General features: G+C 43.3%; 3 protein-coding genes across 7 annotated transcripts; all 3 read right to left on the reverse strand.

Annotated features, from left to right (window-relative positions):
* Positions 1-588: 588 nt before the first annotated feature.
* On the reverse strand, positions 589-5533 carry LOC134034736 (TNFAIP3-interacting protein 3-like). Of its 5 annotated transcripts, none has more exons than XM_062479305.1 (10): positions 5247-5533; positions 5043-5144; positions 4524-4629; positions 3023-3097; positions 2875-2940; positions 2529-2657; positions 2262-2390; positions 1983-2060; positions 1517-1677; positions 589-1409 (listed from the first exon to the last, which is right to left on the reverse strand). In XM_062479305.1, coding segments are annotated over exons 1-10 (909 nt in total). In that variant the 5' UTR covers positions 5249-5533; the 3' UTR covers positions 589-1348. The 5 variants fall into 5 exon arrangements, with proteins under 5 accessions (XP_062335289.1, XP_062335288.1, XP_062335286.1 ...); XM_062479304.1 differs by having other exon boundaries at positions 591-1409; positions 1552-1677; positions 5247-5532; XM_062479302.1 differs by having other exon boundaries at positions 592-1443; positions 1552-1677; positions 5247-5531.
* A 782-nt stretch (positions 5534-6315) lies between these two features.
* On the reverse strand, positions 6316-13407 carry LOC134035022 (ADP-ribosyl cyclase/cyclic ADP-ribose hydrolase 1-like). Its single transcript, XM_062479792.1, has 9 exons — positions 13051-13407; positions 12740-12863; positions 12505-12640; positions 11971-12053; positions 11414-11487; positions 10957-11043; positions 10542-10625; positions 9994-10401; positions 6316-7313 (listed from the first exon to the last, which is right to left on the reverse strand). The coding sequence occupies exons 1-8, from the start codon at positions 13257-13259 to the stop codon at positions 10344-10346; spliced, it is 855 nt and encodes a 284-aa protein (XP_062335776.1). The 5' UTR covers positions 13260-13407; the 3' UTR covers positions 6316-7313; positions 9994-10343.
* A 616-nt stretch (positions 13408-14023) lies between these two features.
* Positions 14024-18813, reverse strand: LOC134035021 (ADP-ribosyl cyclase/cyclic ADP-ribose hydrolase 1). Its single transcript, XM_062479791.1, has 10 exons — positions 18556-18813; positions 17984-18036; positions 17700-17823; positions 17438-17564; positions 17038-17176; positions 15265-15347; positions 14906-14979; positions 14685-14777; positions 14416-14502; positions 14024-14294 (listed from the first exon to the last, which is right to left on the reverse strand). The coding sequence occupies exons 1-10, from the start codon at positions 18675-18677 to the stop codon at positions 14201-14203; spliced, it is 996 nt and encodes a 331-aa protein (XP_062335775.1). The 5' UTR covers positions 18678-18813; the 3' UTR covers positions 14024-14200.
* Positions 18814-27799: the final 8986 nt, after the last annotated feature.

Below are 27799 nucleotides of genomic sequence, written 5' to 3' on the forward strand. Positions count from 1 at the left end.
AAAACCAAAGTATTCTGGCTTGTGTCTTTATTTGGACATTTATGAGCAGAATTCTTTTCTTTAGAGCTAATTTGGGTTAGGTTATCAGATTACTCTCGGACCATGCAAACTCAAAACTACCTGGGTGACAAGAAGACGACAATAACTGGTATTGTGTTGATTTATCTTAAGAAACGGAGAGGGATGGAAAACCAGAGGGACGTCATTTACACGTCCAGATCACCAGGTGGATGAGGGCCAGTGTTTCAGAAGTGTGTGTCTGAGCGCGTTGGAGCGCTCGAGCCCAGACTTCCTGTTTACTCATGCAACTGGTGGAATGGAGAAAACTCTGTTTCCTCATATGGTGTTTGGACATGAGTCAGTAAACCGTTGGTACCGCCCCTGGAGTATCAGGTGTGCATTTGGCACCCGTGAAAAGAATATACCGTGTAATCTGAGTAGGTCTGTTTGTGTATAAAGGAGTGAACTGTGGGATTGTACTTGCAGATGTTGTTTCTGGCTGTGCTGATGTGATGTGAGACACAGGCTGTCTTGAAGATGTGCCGCTCACAGGGTTAATGCTCAAAGACTTAGTTGGCCGACACAGACAAATGTTGGATGATGTCAGAACAACAAAATGTGCTTTGTTTATTTTATAAATAACATAGAATGGATGGTGATTTTGTGTCCAGAGGAGTCAGGTCCTGTGGTGTTGGACGCCAGTACAGTAGGGTCAAGGGTGCATCTTCAATCCCATCATCTCACCTTAAACCCCACCGTAACCATTCACACTGCCTCGATTCAGAGATGAACTAGATAATGTGTTTTAAGGAGCCATCAGAGGGTGAGAAGCTAATTACTATTGCCATGGTAAAATTGGCCAGCTTGGCACTGATTAGTAGAAGATGACCTCATACATTCTCATCTGTACTCATAGGGAACCCCGTGTCAGGTTCACCAGATAATTCCTGGTGTTTCCCACAGGTAACCACATGCCAGGTGGTTAAAGCGTCACAGGATATTTCCTGGTTTTCCCCCCGGTCACCCAATGGGCCTGGGCTGGTGGACTGGCTTCCCCTTGACTGCTCTGAGAGCCATCTGAACCTGGGTCCGGAACCGACTGTCAGGACTGAGGCACAACACGGCCCACTTCCTGGATGAAGTCTTGCACACAGAAACTCTCCACACACCGAGTAACCAATCAGAAGCTCTGACATGTTGGGTGTCAGTAACTTATTTTTGTCAGTGTTCGGTGTATGATAAAAAATGTAGCACTCCAGTTCATTGCAGGTACTGATTTTGTGTCACAGGCGGCATGTTTAGTTAAAGGTGGTTGTTTTGTTGGGTGTGGGGAGGGGATCTCTGGGCACTAGGACGGGCATCCTTGTTCTGTGTAGTGGGGTGTGCCTGGTGGGTACACACACAGGCAGCTAGAGGACGGGGTAAAGTTGGAGTCCATATTAGCTGGAAACACAAACAGGTTGGACATTATCCAGACAGTTCTGTTAAGATCAAATGGATAAAGGAGGGATCTTACAGTGAACAGGTTTGAGAAGGTGTTGCGCCACGTACTTTGGACTTGAGGGCGTTGAGCTCAGTGTGCACCTTTCTGAATTTATTCTCCAAGTCTCCGTGCTTCCCCTTCAACTGCTCCCTGTCTCTCCTCTCCTTCAAAAAGTCCTCTTTGTAAATCTGGGCCTGGCAACAGATAGTTGGAATCGATTAAATTCTACTTTCATGATGACATATACGAGACTTTGGCCATCGAGACAGCTTCGTATAAAGAGCTGCAGAGATACTTGGTCACAAGTTTCCAGTTTTGTTTATTGTCATTAGTAACAAGTCCAACTACATTTGTTCCTGCTCCTCTCCTCGCAATCCCTAGTGGGCTATCTCAATCCATAATAAATCATCTAAACCTATAAGAAATGAGTCATAACCTATATGAGTTACTGTACTTATCAACAATATGTATAATATTCGTAAGGATTTGAAATGCCCACCTGATGCCTCCAGACCTCTTCTTGTGGCCCACAGCTGACCTCGGCAGTTCCAGTGGTCTGCAGCACCTCCTTCAGGACCTATGAGGAACAGCAAGTGTATATGTAAATGAGCGCTATGGCAGGAGAACGCGCCAGTGCGACACGCCTACCATTTCCTGGCTTCTCCTGTACGTCCTTGTTTGGTGTTTGCATGAGTACAGGATGTTCTTCTTCATTTGTTTCGGTGTGAGTGCAAAGGGAGCGTTTGGAGTTTCCTGTTTTTAGCCAGACTTGAATCACCTTGTTGAGTCGTCTGATCTCCCCCTGCTGCTGCTGTCCTCTTCTGGTCAGAGTGGTGTTCTGCACTCTCAGGTGCTCTGCTTCTCGCTCTGCCCTCTGCAGGTCAGCACTGATGTCATCGTTTAGCAACTACATGGGGAACCAATCAGGAAACAGACACATGAAGACGTATTCATAGAATTCGATTCTGGATGCTCATGTAAAATAACTGTGGAGTTTTTTGCTGAATTTTAGAAGTGTTGAGCTATAAGATCACCGTTTCATTACCTGAATACAGTTTGTGTTGTCTTTGGTCTGAGGTAGATCTATGTTTCTCTTTCTTTCTTGCTGTTCCTCTTCACTCCTGTCCTCCAATTCTTGGCCATGAGACATTAGTAACATCTCCTGGTCTTTCACCTAGACATTATGAGAGTGAAGACATATATATATCACGACTAACAATAAAGTGAACACACATAAAACACAGAGAGATGATAGTTTGACTCAATACTTTTCTAATTTTACACAAATTCAGTTGGAGGTTTTAATTAAGTTTAATACAATCGAGTTGAGTAGAATTGAGTAGAGTAATATTATTTTGTAGAGTAGAGAAGCACTTTATTGATCATCTTACCTTCTGTTTGTAATACTGTGTCATGGTCTGGTACTGCTCTGCCCACTTGTTGTTTATATATAAGAGCTGAGTATAACAGAAAAAGCATGAGTATGTGTGTGTGTGTGTGCGTGTGCGTAAAAACATGTAGACGTGGGAATAAACCAACCTCTTGTCTCTGCTTCTCTAACAATGCTATCTGTGAATCCTCGTTTTGCCCAGGTGCAGCAACAGACAGTCCAGTCTAAAGTGAGTCAACCAAAATATTTCAACAGGGATAAATGCAGCCAACATTTGTAATGGATGTACGGTATGTGATGTACTCTGCTTCTTCCTCTTGACAAATAGTGGAAGTTCTTCTCCCTGGATGTTTCCAGTAACACATAGGCCTACCATTTCCCTGCACTGTGGTATTGTGTCTACATGTTGTGTAGGGGGGTCAGATGGCTGAGCGGTTAGGGAGTCGGGGCTATTAATCAGAAGGTTGTTGGTTCGATTTACCGGCTGTGTCCTAGGGCAGGGGTCGGCAACCCGCGGCTCCGGAGCCGCATGCGGCTCTTTCATCCCTCTGATGCGGCTCCCTGTGGCTTTTGAAAATAATTAATGAGTATTCAATTAAAATGTATTTTAGTTTGTTCGTTTTTAAAATGTAATTCTAAATTTGAAGATTATGGTGATCTTGTAACATCTAAATAAAACGTGTTAAAAAATGTTACGCTGTTACTATGCGTCACAACCGCCAATGTGCTACACCCGCCAACGCGCGATTTCTTGAACTTTTCGAATCCCAGGTAGGACAACTATGGAGAATTCTAAGAAGAGAAAAGTGTCTGAAGAAAACATAATGTTCAATGGTACGTGGACAGATTCATTTTCTTTCACTGCTGACGAGACTGGTTTACCAGTATGCTTAATATGTAATGAGAAACTAGGAAACAACAAAAAGTCAAATGTCGCAAGACATTTCCAGAATAAACACGCAGCCTTTGCTAAAAAATATCCGGATGGAGATGAGAGAAAAAAAGCCGTTTCGGAACTGATGCGGAAGGTTGATCTGAGTAAAAATCACTTCAAGAAGTGGATGAAGTCTGCAAATTCAAGTACATATGCGAGTTTTGTAGCCGCTCAGGAAATAGTCAGGCGCACAGAGAGAGGATGGCATTTTTGGTTTGCTGACGGTGGATAATTTAAGTTCAGCGTTTTTTTTTTCCATAAATACAAGAAGGACTCAAATAGACATTGAGTATTTTAATTGAAAGTAACCTTCAACGTCAACGTCTTTTTTTCGGAGCTCAAAATGTTTTGTTGCATGCAAAAATGTAATTTTGTTTTCTCTGCAGTCGTTCATTGATTTCATAAATGCAACACATTATAGTTTGTTTATACATAGCATAAAGGCAAAAAAAACGTTATATGCAGTGTTATTTTATTTTAAATGTCAAAAGGGTTTTGTGGCTCCCAGTGTTTTCTTTACTGTGGGAAACGGGTCCAAATGGCTCTTTGAGTGGTAAAGGTTGCCGACCCCTGTCCTAGGGCAAGGCACTTCAACCTACTTGCCTCGGGGAGAATGTCCCTGTACTTACTGTAAGTTGCTCTGGATAACAGCGTCTGCTAATTGACTAAATGTCAAAAAAGAGCAAAAAAGACAGGATTAGATCAGTCCCGCTCACCTGTGTTTCTTTGAATTGTCTGTCGTTGTGGACAGGTGCACCCTGTGTGAGAAGGTATGATTGGACACGCTCTCTGATTGAATTGTCCAATTCAACACTCTCGCATCTGTCAACAAAAGCATTATTTTTTTAATGACGAAAATGTATCCGCATCTTAAATCAATTCAAACCTGACCCATAGCGCAGGTAAAAATAACACACTTGATCGGCAACAATCTTTCTTCTGATGTTGCGATGTATTGTTTACACCTTTTTAACATGTAACCTTTGAGGATAAAAAAAAAAAAATCAACACCATTACGTAAACATTGCATGAAATTCTATATCTCTCAGTTGGAATATTAAGGTAGGCCTAATGTGTGTTAGCGCACAGTTACTTAAACAGTGTCCAAATGTCGCAAACATGTTCAGTAGAAGAATATGTGGGACAGTGCAGAAACACCGCACGTGAGTTTATTCACCGTCACGAGTTTTAAATAAAGCGGAGTTTTATCCGCTTTATTTATCTCAGTGATTTACCTTTCTGGAGTCAGTGCCAATCCATGTTGTGGTGTGATGATATGCGACCTGTCCGTATGTGGTCTGTCTCTTTGTGTTGTCTCGGTCCGTCGTTTTTCCATCCTAAAGGTGGGCTGTATAAGCATTGTTTTCTGTAAACTAACGGGTAAAATCACAGGAAAATTTCACTCAAAAGTAGGCCTATAGCCTAACATTTATACTCACATTATTTCCAAGTAAGGTTTAGCACGTTGAGTGAATTGCCAGGCTGTCAAAAATGTAAGTTACTGACATGTAAGCCGTTTAAATACAGAAAAAAACTATATATTACCGGACCACCCCTTTCAAGAAACATTTGAACCACCCTGAAACTCCTCTTGGGATTCCCTCAATAGGCTACTTCGTCATCACGGAGAAATGTGCGCGAGTACGACAAACTTTTCGCAACCGCACAATACCCGGAACCAGGTCAATGTTGACATACAGTACTCTATGTCTCGTAGGTGCTTGTTGAGTGTACAGAGTGTGCTGAGACAGGAAATGGCAAATACGTGAAGGAAACGTCATCAGCGCAGTGCTATCTCTATGGCTAGAACACATTATCAATGTACATTTAGTCATTTAGCAGATGTAGCCTACAACTACAACCGTTATCTGTTACATTGTAAGCTTTTGTCAAACAGTCACAGTTACACTACCTCCCCAGCCAACAATTTCTGTTTTCAAAGTGCTGATTCACATGTTACCTTTCAGGAAAGATCAAGGGGGAAATCACCGTGGTACAGTGACTGGCAACCCAGTCTGACTCATGGCAGGGCCTACCGATGGGCTACATGTCTTGTAATGTGACTAGTGTTGACATACGTAAAAGCTGTGAAAATGCATTTGTAGTTGTAATATATGTAGTCTCATGTGTTCATTTACAGTGAAGCTATGTGTGTAAACTATTGGAAAACTACAATTGATGTATTGGAATTATAGGCTTGCCCAAAAAGCAGAAATATGCATAGCCTACTTACAAGGCTGAGGTGAAAGGTGAACTGTGGGAACTGAAAACATTTCCGAGCAGCAGCTGTATCACTCTGTGCTTTTCTGTACTGATGACACAGCAAAACTAAAAAGGAAAGCCATGAAATACTCTTAATTTCCGTCCTGTGTGTGCAATCTACATACCTTATCTCTATACACAGTCACTTTAAACCCACAACTCATGCAATTCAAAATAGGTCCTCAAATACAGTCGACTGGATTGGACTGAATTACGTTTAAAATGAGAGAACCACTGACTTAGATATCAGAGAAATCACTTGTACAAGTACTACAAGTATTTTATTTGATGTACACCAACAATACTTGTAGAATATAGTAAAAGCATTGACCACTGTCCCTCAAGTATTTTATAAAATGTCTTTCAATGAACAACTTTTTACAACAAAATATGTTTTTGATCACAAACTGACATTCATAGCCAACATTTAACGGTAAAAAGCAAGCAAGCAAGCAAATCAGATCTCAGTAGGTCCATTACATCAATATGGAAAGCAAAAATGCTTCATTTACAAATAAACGAAACCATTACTGTAAGAGCCAAATTCATGGTTTAATGATTTTGTTAAAACGAAGATTGAAACGGTAATGGTAGTTGAAGGAATGTTTAAGTTAAAACGTATAATTTAGTATTGTATTTAAAAACCAAACTTCAGACCGTAAGCTTCCAATCAGATGGCGCTACGTCAGACTGACCTCAAAACTGTGGGACAGAAGACTGAACGGAGTGCCACTACAATTACAAAATGTCCACATGTACACATGTACACATTTAAAGTAACAAATTAATTTACTGGTGGGAGGTCAATTGTTAACCATTCAGTTATTGTATTACAACATATGTGTATATTCATAAATAATAAAATACTCCACCTGTCATACAATATAATAACATTAAAACATGATGTGGGAGAAATAAGGGCTTTCTTAAGTGCTAACGTTAATCACAGTCAGTAGATCAGCTATTATACAGCTTATTATCTAGTAATGTATTCCAAGCTATAACTTATTCCACATTTTGTATTCTTACTGTGATTGTCTCCATCTCCACCTGCCTATAACGAACATGCAAGATCTATTGGCTGTGTGTTATTTGTTTTTGTCTCTTCACTATAAACACTGTCCGCTGACGGTTATGCCTCAGAGAGACGAGTACCACTGTGTCTGAACTGCTCATTTTAGATATTGAGGTGTCTGTTAAACTCTCTCCAATAAGCTGGTTGTCTAGACTTATAAACCTAGTACCTAAACTGATGGTCACACCATTCTAGTGGAGATGGACAGAACTTTCTTCCACAATAACCTTATATTTCCCATAGGCTATCCCCTCCCAAATAAAATACATACACATACAACCCTCTACGGACACAATGGAGCTTGAATCGCCGTTATATAAAAATGCATACTTATTATTTATAAAGATTACATAGATTTAAAAGCATATATTTGTTGCTGCTCATTTACAACTCAAAATACGAGTGAAGTGTAGAATGAAATAGATGTCTTCTCATTTCCCCTGCAAGAGGCAGCCTCATAGCTGAATCAAAACGAATAAATTTGTCAGAGCGGTGTAAAAATTGACCTAATCTCTATGACTTAAACGTCCTTTTAAGTTTTCCCTTCTCGTGATATTTTCAGGCATTTAGCCTACTCATATTGCATTCATTCATTAATAAAGAACCCCCTTTGAAGATTATTCTACGACGTTACCGGCAGTAGAAGATGGAATCGCGATTCAAACAGTACCATCTGCTAACTGAAAATATGCCCCCAAAAACGTAAATAAGCTTGACATTTATTTAGTGGAAAATCGCTCATTCATAAAAAGCTCACTGGTAGCGATCATTCATTGTCAGTAACGCAAAATGCGATATAGCCCTGTGTGGAGAAGCTGCCCCGGTAAATTCTACTACGGTACAGTACTAGACTACTGCTGTGTTCGTCTTGGTAGCGATTGCGTTGGTTGAATTCGATTTAACGTTCCGTTGTACGGTTTAGGCTGAAATTAATTATTTTCATGAACAGATTGACAACGTTTAGGCTGTGGCAATGAAGTTCAGGTTAGTAGTTAGATAGACTTTTGATTTAAGTAAGGGGAGTGCCGAACATTTTCTGTCGCCGTTTGACTTCCTAAACAGCTGTGTACTGTAGATGTTTTTGTAGTGTGTCTCGCGTAAGCTACAGCGTTGCAGTGAGCTACACTGGTTTGAAACCACAGGTAATGGTAATTTCACCAACAAATCGTTTACTAATGTCAGAATAAATCCTACAACGAAAATGTATATGTGAGGAATGTTTATTTTAACGATTGAAAACAGATACATCATAGACCACTGTAGTATGTGTTGCCCGGGCAACACAGGCTAATGTCATGATGCTAATACTTCAGTGAAATAGTAGACTACTGTTTCCGAAAGTAGATGTACTTCCTTAATAATATCAGCTTATATTGTACATTACACATCACAATTGTGTGTCATATCACAAAGTAAAATGAGTAAATAGTTATCACCCTGGCCTCTTTGCTTGTGGCGTTTCTGCAGCTGCCTTGCAGTAAAGCTATAGTTAGCCTAGCTATCCCCCAAGTTAACAGATGCGAAACGAATGTTCTGCCAAGGGTAGTCACGCGTGTTTTCGTGACGTTAGTGACGTAGTGACGTTAGTAACGTCAGTGACTGTGGCTAGCAAATTAGCCACCGTTAGCTTCACTTTTCGCCACAAAAACTTAACTTAAGCCCAAACCATGCAACGGAACGTAAATTCCAATAGAAGCAACTCAGTCGCTACCAAGACGAAACTTTTGACACCTACGTTGTCTATGCCAAATATTGACTGAGTTTTAGGGGGGCAAAAAGAATAATAAGAATAATGATATATATGTGAGAGAACAAAGGTTGTGCTCTCGCCGAAGGCTTGAGCACACCCAACAAGGCGGATCTAAGGGGTGGCAAGGGGTGGAAGCTGCCACCCCAGTGGAAAATACTTGCCACCCCAATCTTTCCATGGAAAAATATTATTTGTACATTACAGAACATTTCAATAAATGATACTAGTGTACCACCCCGAATGAAAATCTCTAGATCCGCCCCTGGGAACAGTAATCTTAAATTGTCTTGATAACAAAAAAAGTAGGCCTATTAAGCGTTTTCTGCTCAGACTGGAATTGTAGCTTGTTTGCATCCATCTCTTTGTGCGTGACGAGTGCCGTAAAATCAAGTCGATCTTTTTGTGAGACAAAGCGACAGAGGGAGTGTAGCATTTTACCTTCCCAAGCGACAAAAAAATCTAGGGACGAGCGTCAAATCTAGCGACTTTCCATTACTTTGGCAATCTCCGTTTTCGTTGTTGAGCATCAGCAAAATAACTAATTGTACGTCTGTTGTCATAGCAGCCAATCATGTTAAAGATCCCATGACATGCTGTTTTTGGATGCTTTTATATAGGCCTTAGTGGTCCCCTAATACTGTATCTGAAGTCTCTTTCCCGAAATTCAGCCTTGGTGCAGAATTACATCCACTACGAGCAGTCCCACAATGAGCTTTCCTCAGGATGTGCCGTTTCTGTGTCTGTAGCTTTAAATGCTATGACGAAGAAAGAGGCGGGCTAACTGCCATGCTTGGGTCATTTGCAAGCCATGATGTCTCGAGGAAAAACCAATATCGTGCTCGCACGGTCGGGCCAAATTCTGTGTGCGGGCAAAGCAGAGAAAGGGGAGGTAACCTTCCCTATTGTGATGTCACAATAGGGACATTTTCAAAACCAAGCGTTTCAGCCATAGATATATATAAAGGCCTTTATATATATCTATGGTTTCAGCTTTCCTTTTCTCAAAGGCGGAGAAGAATAACCCAGGGCTTGGTTTACACCTATCACTATTTCAATATTTCTTTGGGGACCAAAGGCAGGTTAGGGGAACTCATATTACAGTAATGTTAAATAACCTCCTAAAGTGAACATTTTATGTCATGGGACCTTTAACTCGCAGTCAAGCGACGGTGCGTCATTGAAATCTGCGCTAAACGTATTATTTGCCTCTAACTCAGTCACAAGCGAGTGAAATTGAACAATTTACTATCCATTGGCTAATTAAAGATCATTTTTAGTCGCCCAGCGTGAAATTTGGTCGCATATGCGAGTGATTTACTCGCATTGTAGAGGGTTGACATACCATAGCATTGTTAGACAGATTTAGGTGGCCACGCATGTTTCACCAGCACAGAGGCAGTTTTACATGCAGTACTGAAGGCTGATCCAGTGACAGGACAGTACAGAGTGTTACCAACAGGCACCGCAGGCTGGGTCTGGACTCAACATGCACTCCTGGATGTTAGACCTGAGGAAACAGGGAAGGTGAGACTAAAGATTATGGAGAGAGAGAGAGAGAGAGAGAGAGAGAGAGAGAGAGGGATAGATACACTGGCTGGCTGGATTCTGTAGATACGTATATACAAAGAGAGACAGGGAGTTACTTACTGAGTAAGCTCCTTACAACTGTACTTTAGTTTTGGGTCCAATTCTTTCTGTAGGACCTTTAGAGAGGGATTCTCACAGGTTGTGCTAAAGCATGGACAGCAATGAGGAAATAGGTAAGAAACACCATCATAAGCCATTAATCCCAGTTTAACTACTATGATTAACTGAGCTGTCTTGTCCTACAATGAAGCTAACAGTACTATTCATGTCATGTACAGTGGTTTACCAATCTTCTCATATGAAAGATTTTGGATATACTTTACTCCATTGGTCGTCAAGCGTTATCTGACAAACTCATGTAGACAAAAGCCAAAACAACAAAATTGATATCTCTAGTGGAAGAGATACACAGTAGACAGGCAGATAGATAGACAGATAGAAGAATAGTATCTTTCAGATCTCAATTCAAACCTACATATCATTCTTATTGGTGACCAGTACAACATTCAGTCCGTTCATTCTGGTTGAGTTGAACCTCTTGACCTCGATAGTGGCAAAAACACTAAAAAAAGACAAAAAATAACAATATTTTGTTTAGACAGTCCAAAATATGTCATTTTCGCAGACCTTTTAATTGCTGGTTTAATAGCACAATATGATCCAGTGTCTATGAAAATAACAAATACTGCATGGCCATAAGAACATAGTGATTTCATGCACATAAGACTGTCCTTGAAACCAGGCTTATGTGGTCTGTTTATCACAGATAGTTTGTGAACGATACACTGTTACAAAATGACCTATTTCTTCTTTAAAACTAGGTACAGGTCCTGACTGCATTTGTGCATGGATTAAACTCTACAAATAGGTCCTCAAAAATGTTTTCCCACGATTTACTACGAAAAGGCCTGTTTGGCCTTACCTGGGCTTACCTAGTGGGGCTGAAGGGAGTGGCTATGGAACCATTAAGCATTGCTGTCACATCACCACACGCAGCATCTGCAAACTACAAACGTCAAGAGTGTCAGGGTTTGGATCCAGGAAAGGTCAATGACCACCCACACAGAAATACTGCACATACCCCTATACACTACCTTTGTTGTGCTGTGAATACTGGAGTGTGGTTATTTGGCATTGATACAGACACATACAACATGCTTGATGTGCTGAAAAGCAATCCTGATAAAACCGAGAGAAGAAAATTGGCAGGCGTCCTGTATGGGACCCCTCCAAAGACTGCTAAGAAATGTCTCCCTGGATACAGACACAAAGCCTCATTGATGACAAGTGAGGCAGAGGAAGCATTCCTCTCCCAAACAGACAGACCTACGTTGGGTCTGTTCAGATGTTTGTCACCTGTTCAATGCAACATACGTTGTGTGTGTGTGCATGTGTGTGTTATGTGTGTTACATTAGGACTCCAGCTGCAGGCTGGATCTGTAAATCGTTACGCCGTCCCTTTAACCCAGAGGCCCCAGGAGGCATGTACCTCAGCCGAGGCCCGGTTCCAGAACGAGCGGACTGGGTTGTTGTCACAATCCGTCCAGCCTGGACAACCCGTGGTGAACGTTTCTATGGAAATAAAAATGAGCCCACACATAAACATGCACACAGACCCGCACACACACATCCCCACACGCACGCACGTGTGCACGAACACACACACAAAACAGACAAAACACACACAGCAGTTGTTTTGCAAGAGGCTGACAAGGAGAAAAGTAAAGCAGAGCAAAGTTCTTTGGGCGGCTGCTCTACAAGGTGCAACCTTGATAACAAAAGCTCAAGTTCATATGATAATAATTGCTCTCTTCTACTGAGAGAACTTCAAATACTAACAATTTACATACTAGACTAAAAAGTATGTCAAAGTAAGAGTTTACGTTTGAATCAGTTACTGACAAAAAAATCTTGAACAGCCATTGATAGTTCAAGAATTGTTATCAATTGTCTGAGTCTGCGTCTTTAAGTAGACTCTGAACGCTCAGACAGACTGGCTGGAGCAATATGGGGTGGGTCTTACCACTGGTGCCCTCCTTGCCACACCAAGTCAACCCATCCATGACAGAACCAAGCAGGGTGTCCTCCAGAGTCTGATAACAATCTCTCTTCTCTGTGAAATCATGGACCAGATCCTTGGTTTTGCTCCAGAACATCATCTAAAATGAGTTTCATGTAAGTTTTGGTAGTTAATGTCGATTGTTTACGTATGTGATGATTTAACGTGGAACATGGTTTTACTAATAGGTTTGTCTCACTCTGTTGCATGAGGGGTCAAGGTGCGTGCCTGCCATAAGAGGGTTGTAAGCCTCCGGAGGTACAGCACATGGATCCCTGCCAACATAGGCTTGCTCAAACAGGTTCCATAACTTTTGGCAATCCCTTGTGAGGACACAAAATTGCATGAGAAAAACTATAAACGTATTATTACTGTTCAATGATCAAATATAGTTTATGCAGAAAATATAAATTCAATAAATAAATATTCAGCAAATAAGCTAAATGAACATATTTGTTAACCCTAACCCAACAAAATATAAGGTTACAATTAATTACATTACATAATTACCTTGATATGTTGGTGCTTTCTACAAACTTTTCACATCTGGTAATGACTGTTGATTTGAGATTGTCACCCGACGGGTTACTGGCTGTACTGAGCACTACTCCTAGAATGATAGCAAGTATGACTACAAAAATAACTGCAGCGAGACCAAATTTTAAATAGCGACTTCTTCGTTTCTTGCTCTGACTGCGGTACGATTCTACGTCGTCCATGGCTACTCTTTTCTTAAATTATCTCTTAGAATTGTTTAATCGACCGTTAAAAGCTTGATATGTATTTGTTATTAAGTCCCCGAACGTTATGCCTCCAAGTGTCTTGCTGGTCGTGCTTCGACTTGTTTTCCGATCCTGACATAGCGCGGATTTGACGTCGCGCGTACCGTTACGTTTCATTAAGAAAGAGAAACAGTTTCTCAACTCTTTTAAAGTTGGACATAATTTCAACGTCCCGTCTCTATCATTATGACCAACTAGTTACAACATATTGAGGTTGTCTCAGTGGACGTTGATTAACGTAAAATATATGGGGTTCTAAAGTAAAACAAACAATAAATAAATAACATATGATGACCTCTAAACAATTGCATGGAGGGACATCTAATTACGATAAGTGAAGAACATATAAAAATTGTGGTTATATACCATACCATATACAGTCAAAGCAGCTCCAATTCACACATCAGATGTTGCACTGGAGCATGGTGTTTCATATCATTGTTTATTTTACACTACCATATGTCATGTACAATGTTTAACTTACACAACACAGTTTCATTTACAATGGGCCAATTGCATTTACAGAATACTTCAGTGTACTACAGTGTTTATTTTTTCCAGGCATGTGTGCTGCATCTCACTGCTCCCTGTATCATTTCAGATATCAAATCAAATAAAAACTGGAAATGTCTTTCAGTTGAGAGTGGATGACTACTGAAATGCATCTGTTCTTATCGCACAGTACTTCATTCCAGAAGAGGAAGTGATTGTGAACTGCTGGACATTTGGAAATGATGAAAGGACGTGCTTCTTAGAGACTGACAATGAACTGAGGTGATGAACCTGCGTTCATTCGAAAGTAACTTGACACCTAAAATTATAATAGGGCTCTGGTCTGCACATCTTTGGATCCGAAACCAGTTTAGCAGCTGTTTCACTTAAGTTGTCCTTTCTCTTTTCAGCAGGCTGTTTGAACATGTCTGACAGGAGAACTGCAGAGGGTTCTGAATACACTGGAGCATAATCAGGGTCCTACAGAGGAGACATGTGTTACAACATCACTACAGCGTTGACCACACACACACACATATCTCAGTTAAATGGAACTCACAGATCCTCCCACAACCACTAAACGGAGTTATATGGAACTCACAAGTCGTTGTCTGTGCAGGTCCAATGGAACCCTCTATCCTGCAGGATCTTTATGAGGTTGATAATGGATCCCTGAGAGCAGGATTCACTGGACGACAACACAGAGCAAGACAGCCGTACAGGATGGTATTACACATCAATAAAATGTTCAAGCGACTGTTGTAAACTTCATTAGCAACCTACAATACGGTGCGGCATGACGATTCGCTTCAAAGACTGAATAAAGATGTCACGATGATCGTCATATTATTTTTGGGGGTTCTCGCTCACATGAAAGGCCCCTCCAGATTTGGAACCACCTTGATGTTGACGTGATCCACCATCCTGGGGTTCAGACTGCCCAGCTCAACACTCGCAAACATGCTGGAAGGCACACACCAGACACTCACAACACACACACGAGACACACAGTGACCAAATACCACTACCAGACCTCGGAGAACGGTCCACCTCAGTAAATGACACTCAGTCATCATGGTACTTTGCCTCACCTTTTCCTGTTGAAGGCATTCTCGATGGATCCATTAAGCAGCACTGTGATGTTGCCACATGCCACTTCAGCAAACTGTCAAACACAGATAGAAGTATCCATCTTATATACTGCATATATATATATATATATATATAGTCTGACAAACTTAGTGTGTCATGTTAATGTAATTCTCATTAACATGACACACTAAGTTTGTCAGTTAAACCGAACCTGTTCAGTTTTCACAAATTTGGATTCTGTGAAGTATTTGGCCCAATTAACAAACCACATTTTTTTTATGCATTAAGTTTCAGATGGTTAATTTCCTTAATAATTGTAATTCTTAATAGTACTTTTTATGTGTAGGTGTAAGCTTACATTTTGTGAAGCGCGCCTCCAGAGGGAATATACAGGATGATTAACACACGCAGACCACTCTGGGCAAGAGTTGAAATCAAAGCCTGGTAAACAATAAAACAATTGTGTCTCCTAAGGCAAGTCAAGGCCGGTAACATCTTTACAAAATACAACAAAGAGGATGATTAAACGTTTTCTATAGGGTTATGTAGCATTTACAGAAGAGATAGTTCATCGAGTTTGTCAGTTTAGTGCAAAAAGGTTAAATACCTGGCTTCACAATTGGGGGATTTGAACACAAAAGCAATGCCCACACACTTGTTAGTTCAGCTGCATTATGTAATGTCAAATGTGGGCAGCGTTTCCTGTGAGCAGTATCACATGATGTGGTCAACCAATGAGCAGCAGTCTTTCATGACCCCTGTCTCACCCTGTTTCTTAGAAAAGACAGATCAGAGCACCGCTAGCCTCCCTCCCCCCCACCCCTCCCTCCATGTCAGGTTGGGAGCAGTGGTGGTGGTGACCCCCCCCCCCCCAGGTGGTGGTGATGGTGATGGTGGTTGTGATGGTGATGGTGATGGTGGTTGTGATGGTGATGGTGATGGTGGTGGTGATGGTGATGGTGATGGTGGTTGTGATGGTGATGGTGATGGTGGTGGTGATGGTGATGGTGATGGTGGTGGTGGTGGTGATGGTGATGGTGGTTGTGATGGTGATGGTGATGGTGATGGTGGTGGTGATGGTGATGGTGATGGTGATGGTGGTTGTGATGGTGATGGTGATGGTGATGGTGGTGGTGGTGGTGATGGTGATGGTGATGGTGATGGTGATGGTGATGGTGGTTGTGATGGTGATGGTGATGGTGATGGTGATGGTGATGGTGGTGGTGATGGTGATGGTGATGGTGGTGGTGATGGTGATGGTGATGGTGATGGTGATGGTGGTGGTGGTGGTGATGGTGATGGTGATGGTGGTTGTGATGGTGATGGTGATGGTGATGGTGATGGTGGTGGTGATGGTGATGGTGATGGTGATGTTGGTTGTGATGGTGATGGTGGTGGTTATGGTGGTTGTGATGGTGATGGTGATGGTGGTGGTGATGGTGATGGTGGTTGTGATGGTGATGGTGGTGGTGATGGTGATGGTGATGGTGATGGTGATGGTGATGGTGGTGGTGATGGTGATGGTGATGGTGATGGTGATGGTGGTTGTGATGGTGATGGTGATGGTGATGGTGGTGGTGATGGTGATGGTGATGGTGGTGGTGATGGTGATGGTGATGGTGATGGTGGTTGTGATGGTGATGGTGGTGGTGATGGTGATGGTGATGGTGATGGTGGTGGTGATGGTGATGGTGATGGTGGTGGTGATGGTGGTTGTGATGGTGATGGTGATGGTGGTGGTGATGGTGATGGTGGTGGTGATGGTGGTGGTGATGGTGATGGTGGTTGTGATGGTGATGGTGATGGTGGTGGTGATGGTGGTGGTGATGGTGATGGTGGTGGTGATGGTGATGGTGATGGTGGTTGTGATGGTGATGGTGGTGGTGATGGTGATGGTGGTGGTGATGGTGGTGGTGATGGTGATGGTGGTTGTGATGGTGATGGTGGTGGTGATGGTGATGGTGGTGGTGATGGTGGTGGTGATGGTGATGGTGGTTGTGATGGTGATGGTGATGGTGGTGGTGATGGTGATGGTGGTGGTGATGGTGGTGGTGATGGTGATGGTGGTGGTGGTGACCCCCCCCCCCCCCCAGGTGGTGGTGATGGTGGTGGTGGTGGTGACCCCTCCCACCTCTGTCCTTCTCCTGCTGTCCGCACCAGACGAGGTCGTTGAACATGTAGCCCACCAGCGTGTCCTCCAGGGTCCAGAAGCGACGCGTCACGGCTGCGTAGCTGTGCATCAGATCCCGGGTCTTACTCCAGAACAGGAGCTTTAAAGGATGGGTGTGGGGGGTGGCGGGGTGTGGGGGCAGAGGGGACAATCATTCAAAACTGAAACACCCACAGGCTCTCTCTGACTTGGGGATAAAGAGAGGTGAAAGACCTCTCTTTAGAATAGAGATCAAGGTGTTTATCTCTATTCAATTTGGTTAGTCTTATCATTGATCTGGAGGTCAAGGTCACCCCCAAGGCCGCTCACTGTGAAGCCACTGCGCATTTGAACATGAAGTACATCACCAGTGGACTCTCACCCTGTCACACGGCAAAGACTGTGGCGTGGCACGGAACATTCTTTTGTAATCTTTAACCTTCACGTTGCAGGGAGACCGTCGCACAACTGCTTCCTCAAACTCCCTCCAGATAGCTTCACAGTCATATCTTAAAGAGATATTACATATTTCTTTAAATCATTGTATTCCTTCATTTTTGGGAAAGACAATTCATGGATTAGTGAGTTTAGTGCACAGTACCATCTTGACATGCTTCGCTCATGAGTTGATGGTCACACATTACCTTGAGGTAGGGCTTACGAGTGTGATGTAGTCAAAGCATCGCCCAATCACTATTTGCTTCAAGTTGGGGGTAGTCCCCATTTCTGCACCCACATCATAACTGCAAAATAGGACAATGATGAACCCTAAAATATAGAGAGGGAGAGAGGGGGAAAAGAAACTAAATGGAGGAGGATTGGAGAGGATTGCTCTGACGCCTCAAGCAACACAGTACCAGTGTTAAACGTCCATTAAAAACATGGGTTCTCATCATATATGAGTACACCCAGAAGAAGAGGCACTCACATATGGCCATGCTGGTAACGTCAGGGACCAGGAGTGTCTTTCGAAAAGTCATGCTGTTTAGAGGTGGAGCGTGAGAATAATACACAGGAGTGTTACATTTGCAGTGTTCACATTCTTGTACAGCAAGAAAGATTGCATAGCATTTCACACGGGAAACCCTTCAGGGCATAACGTACAGGCTAAACCTGTTTTCTTCTTGGTCAGATTCAATCTAATTTGTCTGTGGAATGCCATCTCCTCCCCCATGTTTGTGTCTCTTTATGAAGGTCACTGTTCTCACGCAGCTTTCTCACATGAACGTTAACGTTACTGTTTACCGGCTCCAGACTTCCAGCCTGATAGCATGTTTCTTCCCTTCTATTGACAACACACGACAAGTTGGAGCCTAGTGAACTTGACAAACATGTTTCTAAATCAAATGTGAGTTACGTTTTAAGAGGACTGAGTATCAGTTGTCTAAGGTCAACACAGCAAACCCGTTAACCCCTAGTCATACCTTCCACATACTTAAATACATATAAAATCGAATTAATTATGTGTATTTAATCAAGTCAAGAAAATGAAAAGCTCACCATTCCTGACTAGGAGAGTTAGTGTCATGAACTCTTGACTCTGGCAGAGGTGAGGTCCATTTCTCTTCCCAGACATAGAGGCAGTATCCGGGTTGTGTAGGGTGGGCATCCTCCCTGGGCATCCTCCCTCGCTCTGGGCCCTGGTGACTGACACAGTCCTCTTCCTACCCACAGAGCTGGGTGTCCAGGGGTTTACACCCAGGGCCAAAAACAGCCTCCGGCACAGAAACAAGATCCACATGACTCTTATTATGTCGTCGTAAAACTGTCTCCAGACAAGGAAGGAGGAACGGATCTGTTTTACTGGGAACATGTGATGCCAAGATTGGGGACGAGGGATGATATAACTAGGTACAATCATCAAGGAACTTGTGATGAAAATTACTCTGTTGAAAATGAGGATGGCGGTGATGATTTGGCTGATGCAGAACCAGTTGATGACCAGAAGATGGTGCTAGTCTCCACATGAACAACTGAAAAGGTGAACACAGGCGATATAAACACAGGTCCCTCCTTTGCCCTTTGTTTCATCACCTCTCCCCTCAAAAACACAAAGAGCCAATATTGTCAACAGCCTTCTCATAAACTTTCTCATAAAGTTTCGAAATGCCTGATCTAAACACTGGTGGGCAGAAAGTATAAAATAGAGACGCTTTGAACAGACTTTCTGTCTGGTCGCAGCAGAACTGAATCAGAGAATGTGCATTCTATGGCCTCACGCCTCGGCCGTCGTCTTGGGAACAGATTACGGAGGTTGTCTGTCGTGGTGGTCTTTCTCAAACTCTTTGATCTGATGGACGTTTCTGATTGGGCCAGGGGAGCACCTGCACGTCCACCTGTGTGACTGATTAGAAGAGTCTGACCTCTCTCAGAGGCACATGTGGAGGACACCTGTGTCTGGGTGTGTGTACGTACGTGTGGTTGCATCAGACTCATGGCTGAAATATATGCCTCTGAAAGGATACCCTGCAGAATACAGGCTGAATGATCTCTTTGAACACATGTTTATAGAGTGAGATATAACTTTGCAAAGGCAGAGGTCGCACCTGAGTTCTATTTGCGGCCCCTACTGGTTCAACCAATCATTGTTAGCGCACACACACAGCATACTTGAGAAATAGAACTGGCTGTGTTTCCAACAATCTCTGTTTTCTTTTAGGAGGACAGAATTTGGAACCCCAGAACCCCATGGTTTGCTTGGAGAACTGTGTGTGTATGTGCATGCGTTTGTGTGAGTAGGAGTATCTCTGTCTGTTTACTGTCTTCATGATAAGCATTTCTCTTCAACCGAATCTTGAGTGAAATTCTAAGAACTTCTTTTCAATGCAGCCTCAATACTTCTTAATTTAGTCTTGCTGATGGATATAGATGTGGTAACACAAATGATGTGATGTGAAATGTCCTTCCTGGCAAATGCAGTCTCACGGAATCTTAATCTGTTCTGAATGATGGATTAAAACGAGGTATTTCCAAACAGGTAATTCAAAAGTCTGTTCAATCTGATATCTGGGAGTTTGCTTCACGATACAATTCACAATCTGTAGCATGGAGGCTGGATAATTGACTGTGTGAGACAGAGATCTGGAAAAAAAACTCTGTCTTTAAGGTTATTGGGCGATGAAGCATCGTTGAACAGTAATCCTCTCGACCTTCGGCTCAGTGAGCTAACCATGTCTGAATGAGTGGACCAACCGAGCAGACTAAACCTCATGTATTTTCACACAGCTGTAGGTGAGGGCGGACAAAAGCAGCACTGCCATCCATGTGGAACATTCTCACTACTGCGTGACCACTGGTGAGATCAAATAGATAAGACCGGTGGGTTTTGCTGTGTGGGTGGACGGCACTGGGTCATGCTAGGCAAGAGCTACATCCCCATTCATGCTAGGCCGTGTTGCGTTGGAATGACATCACCTGATGTAGGCATGTGGTTCAGCACATCTGTTGCCTTGAGTACAAAGTCAGCGGTGTTTCTCCTACCCATAGGTAGATGTTAGCATGCTCATGCCCAACAGACCCCTTTCACATTTCCTGTCCTTTGACTCTCAAAGGAAGTGACCATATGGTTCTCATTAGAAGAGTAATTTCCAGCGCATTCTTCTCTGGGACTATGGCACACTACGTGCAGGTTCAGTCGACAGGATTTCCAATGGTGTTTGATCCTGGGTCCACAGAACAGCATGACCCGCAGCAGAGGAAGATGAATATGTCCCGCTCAAACTGCATGGAAGGTTGTGTGCCTCTGTTGATTCGTTTGACAGAAGATTTACTGTGTAAGTTGTCTGCTGGAATAGGTGGTAACATTTTCTCAACGAGTTCCGGATTGGAACATGATGATAATAATTGTCAGGTGCTTAAGGGAATTGCTCATAAACAATGTCCTGCACACTCAAGTCCAAAAACAAAAGGTTGTAATCGGACACTTGACACAAAAAGCTAATTCCACCATGGCTTCTCCGATCAGGGTAATGGTTTAGGGACATGCAGAGAAGTGTGGTTCTACCCTGGCCCAGTCATAAGCTCGGTGAGATGTCCTGCCATTCCTCCCAGGAAGAGGAGGCCTGAGGCACTCTGAGGTTAGAAACCAACACAGGTAGAGAAGTCCAACTGTAGACATTCGTTCACCCCAGATACTGCTTGATGGTCAATACCCCTTTTGTGCTCTAGAGGGAAACCTGTGCCCAATCTGGAAGGTTCAAGGGACAGCATGGAAGAATATGGTCGCCGTGTGTGTGTGTGTGGGGGGGGTCTTAATACGTGTTTCACAAATGTAAGGACTGAAACAAAAACATTTGTTTACTTCATGTCCTTGGAGGTTGCTTTTTTACTGAGGTCTTTAAATTATAGCCTATTGTGTGACATGATTACAGTGACACAAAGCCCTTTATGTTGTTTTCGGTTTGATCGCTCCACACAATGTGGGAAAAATTATGCAAAGATATAAATTGTTGAAATGGCGTCATGGTTGAGATAGCTGTAGTGATGGATGTCACACTTGACCGTAAACAGTGAAAGGGATACGTGTGTCCCAAGAACTATAAGAGCAAAGGCTAAAATAAATAATTAAAGTATTTCCCCATGATCAGGCATGTAATGAGTATAGTGTAAATTTAAACAAAAAAGCTGTGTTTTTGTGTGGTCAGTTATCATTTGGAAGCTAAGTTATGGTTTGGGAAATGTAAATGATCACTACAAGCCTAACTCAACCAGTGCAGAGACAAGGTATTTTGAAATACAGTAGATCAGCATAGCAACAACACGATAAGAGGCGGAATTGTGTAGCCATGTTCTGAAATAAACCTTGCTGGTGCAGTGGAGGAGTTAGGGTTATGGTAGGTTGCAATTGGGCAGAAATATTTTCACTTGTTTCGGGGGATTTTTTTATGGAAATGCCAACTGCTCCATCCATAATGAGGTCATTTATAACTTACATAGGCAACATGTTGTGATAAGTAAGCATAGGTAACCGAGAGAGACCTGATTATTAATGTTCCGAGTTCAGTGCAACTAAGGTGTATAACACCAAATGCGGTTCTGTGTGTGTATGTTCTTCTTGTGTGTGTGTATCCACCCAGGATAAAATGAACATTTAATGCTCTAACCCAAAGCCCTTCAGATTCCTATAGAATAGGACTGTGTGAAACGAAACACCCGTGCAGGTGATCAAAGCTCTTTTAGTTCCCTTGGTGGCTGTTCTCTGAGAGCACTGATGCGTTCGTTCGCTAATGCCTTCCAGAACCTTCCAGCCAGCCATAGACCACATACAGCCGGCCCAGAGATGATTATCTAATGTTGTCCTTTACCTCAGACGGTTGAGAATCAGAATCAGAATCAGAAAGGGTTTTATTCGCCATGAAAGTTTGCACAGACAAGGAATTTACTTTGACAGGAAGGTGCATACATTCAACATATAGGAATCTTAAATCTTAAATCTTAACTATGTGGTCTAACTATACTAACGCAGATCAAGGTGATTTCTATGCAGCTGTTGTGCATTAGCCTAACCTCGGAGTATGTGTGTTTGTGTGTGCGCACAGCGCGCGCGTGTGTGTGTGCCCGGAGACCAAGTCAGTTCTCTGCACAATGCTACCGAGGTCGAATGCGACAGCCTGACAGTTGTCTCCAGAGTCATAGAGTGTGTGTGTGTATGTGTGTACAGTCTGTGGGAATGCTCCATAAATGATGATGCTCTCTCCCTTCATCTCGGGTAATTATTTCGTAGTAACCTCCTCCTTTCTGCCTCCCCCCTCTCTTCTAATTCGCTTGTTGTGCCGCCACATCTGCTTTCATTCAGAATGTTTTGGAACATTCGGTCAGGCCGCGTATACACAGGCCTGCCCTCGGGCCTTCATTGCTTGGAGAATCCATATTTACAGATTAGGAAGTGGCTGTGTAGCTGTCTGTTGTCTGACCGCCCCAGCACCTGCCGTCAGAGAGAGGCGGAACAGCGACTCATTGTGGCGTCACTGCATCATTTAATGGGAGTATCAAAATCCTAATTGCTAAACTACATGTACTAAACATTTATGAAATGCTTGTATGAGATACGTGTCTATGTTTTTGGGGGTATAAACTACATGTGTACGGCTTCTTTGTTAAAACAACATGTGTATGGGTTTTTTGGTATTAACTACATGTGCATGGATTATTTAAACTACATAACCCTTTTCCACCCATTTACTACTACTTACAAAGTCTCTTAGCGCCAGGTTGGTCATTCCATAGCATCTGGACTTCACCCACTAACCACACACAAGCCTAGACGAGTGGGTGACCTTATGAGAGTGTGTGTGTGTGCACAGTCCTTTCCTTGCAGCTGCATCTCTTCTTCTCCTGTAAAGATGCCAGTCGACACGTTGGCGGTGTTTAACGGAGGCACTCGTGCCAGGCTCCGTGCCCAAACAATACCGCCGCGATGAAAACAACAACTGCCTTATTTATTGACGTGTGCTTTGATCGCACCCTGTAAACAGACTGGGTTCTGTTGACGTTTAACAAGACAGATTTTCCCAACATGTGTCAGAAAGTCTCTTCTAGAAAGTCTACCTCACTGATGAATGCTTCCACTGAGACAGTAACCGCACACACACATTTTTTGCACTGCATTACAAAATTGTATCTTGTACATTTGTATTTTTTGTCATATTTGTATTTTTGTATTTTTATATTGTAAATTACAGCAACTTATATTTTATTTTATTGTATATTTTATTTTATTCTAATTCCACTTAGTACTGCTAGTTTATGTACCCTTAGTATAGATAGTCCACATATTTAAATTTTAGGTCCCTATATGTTTATTGTATGGACCTTCCTGCCAAAGAAAATTCCTTGTCTGTGCAAACTTTCATGGCGAATGAATCCCATTCTGATTCTGATTCTGGTCTCAGGTCTCTGTGTGTGTCTGTCTGTGGTGTTTTTGAGAGCTTATAGACATCTTATTTTTACCCATCCTTAATAAAGTCGAAATTGTGGTGATCTCTGGAGTACATGGTTTAGCTAAATACAGAGGTAGGTCCTGAAAGGTGACCGTCTGTCTGCCGGTATGTCAATCCGTCTCTGTCTCACCGCTGTCCTGCTCAGCCTAACTCTCCCTGGCTGTTGTTCCATATCTGTCCTGAAGGGGGAGCTGACCATCTACTGAAGGACCAGGAGGACATTTACATTACATTTACATTTAGTCATTTAGAAGACGCTCTTATCCAGAGCGACTTACAGTAAGTACAGGGACATTCCCCCGAGGCAAGTAGGGTGAAGTGCCTTGCCCAAGGACACAACGTCATTTCGCACAGCCGGGAATCGAACCGGTAACCTTCAGATTACTAGCCCGACTCCCTAACCGCTCAGCCATCTGACTCCCATGACACTGTATTCTCCCTGAGATGTTTGACCAGCCAGCAGGAGACAACAGGTGAGCTCACTGACAATACTCTGCCCCCTCTGGGGAACTGCAGGTTGAAACTCTAGACCAGAGAGAAGTCTGCCTCAGCTACAAAGAATGGACCACGGGATAGGCTTGGAGAAAAACACGCCAGAAAGAAGAGAAAAAAAAGTTGAAATTGAATCTTTGTTATTGTCCGTGAAAACAAGTCATCGGTTTGGCTTAAAGTCCGGCCACAGAATGGGCCAGAGTCAGAATGGGATTCTTTCAGTGGTTTTGGGCTGTTCCACTTTTAGACTAAATTACCGTTCATGCTGTCTTGTAACTGTCATGGGAGGACAGCTTCTATGACAGATTGTATGGCCATCCAGGAGACATCACCGAGTCTTACCGAGGCAAGTTCAGCCCTGCTTCATAACGTCCTGGTACACAAGCATGCACACGATGACAGACCCTCTGCTCTTCCACTGCAAAGACATAGGGTCTAGGACTGGCAGTGAGGATGTATGGAGACCTTATGAGGTTGACCTGAACTACTTAACCCATCCATCTGCATCCCTCTTCAGGAGACAGACACAGTCAGCCACTTGCTGAAAAACAAACTGACCGGGAGTGAGGGATGAGAGGAGGTTCAACTAAGGATGAGAGATACGTTTTTTGGGGGGGGGAAGGGCTCTTGTGTTTCCATCAAAATGACCTTGTAAGAGTGGGATGGCCACAAACGCAGTCCAGACACCAGGGGTTGCTGGGAAATGTTCTCAACCGCACCCCTGCAGCCTGCCATTTCCAACCTGCTCTGTTTGGGTCTAAATATACTCGACTGGGTTAAATATAGCGAGCCGTACCAACCAGAGGCTGGAGCCTGGCAATTGTGGCTCAAACGTGGCTTGTCATAGCCGCTTTTATAGCTGTTTTTCAAACAGGGTTTGTGAGTTTATAGCGAGGGATATTTGGTGACCACAGATGAATGGATGTAGCAGAGATAGAGACAACGGGCCTGTTGATGTCATCTGTTAGGTACAGCCTCTGATGTGTGTCTGCGAAAGAGACAGAGAGAGAGGGAGAGAGATAGAGAGACAGAGAGATAACACTCCTTTATCAACTATCATTATCCCCCCCACCACCTTTTTCCCTCCTTCTTTCTCTTCTTCTCTCTTCCTCTCCCTCTTCCTCCCCCCTCCCGTAGTGTACTACAGTATTGGTGACACGTGAAGGGCAGCCTGCAGAGTGTCCATGGGTGGAGAACACTGTGATTATGTGGAGACTTCATGATCATTAGGAAGTAATGAGGGGTATGGTTGGGCTTCAGTTCATACACAGTTAGCTGTGTCTAAATATAGGAGCACTGGGGCTCTAATCACACAAGCCCGGGCCTTGTCGACATCCACTAGGGTTGGCGTTTAGTTGTTTTGGATCACGTAAACACACAAACACACGTGCACATGGAATGCCCGCGTTTGTCACCACGCTCCGCTCTAGTCTATATTTAAGCTGCACACGCACTTAACTTTGGTAAGACATCAAACACACACAGACACGCAGGTTTTCCGTGTCCTCAATCGCCTCACGGGCTGTGCCACTCACACTGCCATGAAAGAGAAGAGCTTTTCCTGAGAGGCTGGTGATTATAAGGAAACTCAGGATGTGACAACCCACACACATGCACACGCGCACACACGCACACACATGCGCACACACACACAGCTTCTCAACTAGGTGGAGCTCCTGGACGCAGGCCCAGTCCTGGCCCACCGTGGCGTGTCAAATTAAATCTGACTCAATCACGGAATTCTGACCCATTTAATGGCCGCTCGCTCACCACAAAGTAGAGGGCACTTCCTTCTCTGTGAGGCAGCCGGCAGCCCTGTATGGGGGAGGTGTGCTGTGTGTGGTGATCTGAAAACTGCTGTCATTCGGTTAATATATACCCCTTTAGATCGCTGCAAGGCTTGGCAAGGTCTGTGCTTGTAGAATGGAAATATAGATAGAAATTATGGTTATTACTGTAACTGACCAAAGTTTTCTTAACTTTATTCCATAGGCTGTTAAAACTCTTTTGGTTAAAAAACGGTTTGGGCAGTGATGTTTACTTTGGATGTAATAAAGGTATAGTCTACAGTATGAGTCAACTTTGGTTTTGGCAAGAAGTGTGCACAAACACACACACGTACATAGGACATGAAAAATCAGTACTCGCAATCTCGAGGCTATTCCCATGTAAAAAGACAGGTTCTCACATCCACAGTCTGAGCCCTGAACCCCCCCTCAATTTTTTTGACCACATAGTATTGATCAACATCCATCACTCCCAGGGAGAGCTTCCATACACACACACACAGCCCAAACATCTGCGTCTCTAAGGGCGTCTGTGTCGACCTGCAGGTTGCTTGCTTTTACAGCCCTGTGGAAATGTAGGGATTTTCATTCACACCCATACAGTAACACACATACAGTATCTTGGCATGCGGTGCAGAGTGCCAGTAATAACATTATTAAGTGTGTGTGTGTGTGTGTGTGAAACTTTCTCATAGCTCTATCTGACAGGTGTTGAAAGGCCTGGTGTAGCCTGGGGGAGACTGAGGACTGCAGACTGGGGTTGGCCCTGAGAAGCTGAAGGACAAGCTCTCTCTGAAACCACCATGTTTACACACACACACACACACACACATACTTAGAAACAAATAAAACATATATATTTCCAAATCCCCCATCCATCAAAGTCACTGGTTACATCCTCCCTGTGACAGGAAATGGCCTCATCAACAGGAAGTGATGTCTGAAGAGCATTCAGGCATCTCCTCTGTCTCACTTTTGTCCCATCTAATTCCCATGTCAACTGCCAGTCCCGGCCTTTTGTGTGAAACAGCGGGTAGATCTGTCCGTAGGGGGACGGCCCCTTTCACAGGGGTCAGGGGTCAGGGGTTAGGGCTGGGAGGACATTAGACACTGGAGTCAGCACTGTGGCCCCCCACAACCAAGTCTTGTTCAAAATACCCATACTCACTCAGGCATAGATGTACTGTATGCTTACACACACACACACACACACACACACACACACACACACACACACACACACACACACACACACACACACACACACACACACATGCAGTTGCAAATACAGACACCCATAGCACAACACCCATTTAAAATGTGGTTAAAACCTACACCTACGTCAAATTTGTTTCAAGTCATGGAGAGCTGGAAATATGGAAGAAGACAGAGAGGAAGAGAGAGAAAGAGTTTCTCAGTTTGTGGTCCAGCCCTGAGGCACCACGAGTGGCTGTCTCATCATCCCAACATTGGGCCCATTGTGAGGCCTGACAGTCTGGTCCACCATGCTAAACGCTGTGTTGTGCT

The sequence above is a fragment of the Osmerus eperlanus genome, chromosome 15 (assembly GCF_963692335.1).
Source record: "Osmerus eperlanus chromosome 15, fOsmEpe2.1, whole genome shotgun sequence".
In the NCBI taxonomy this organism is placed as follows: Eukaryota; Metazoa; Chordata; class Actinopteri; order Osmeriformes; family Osmeridae; genus Osmerus; species Osmerus eperlanus.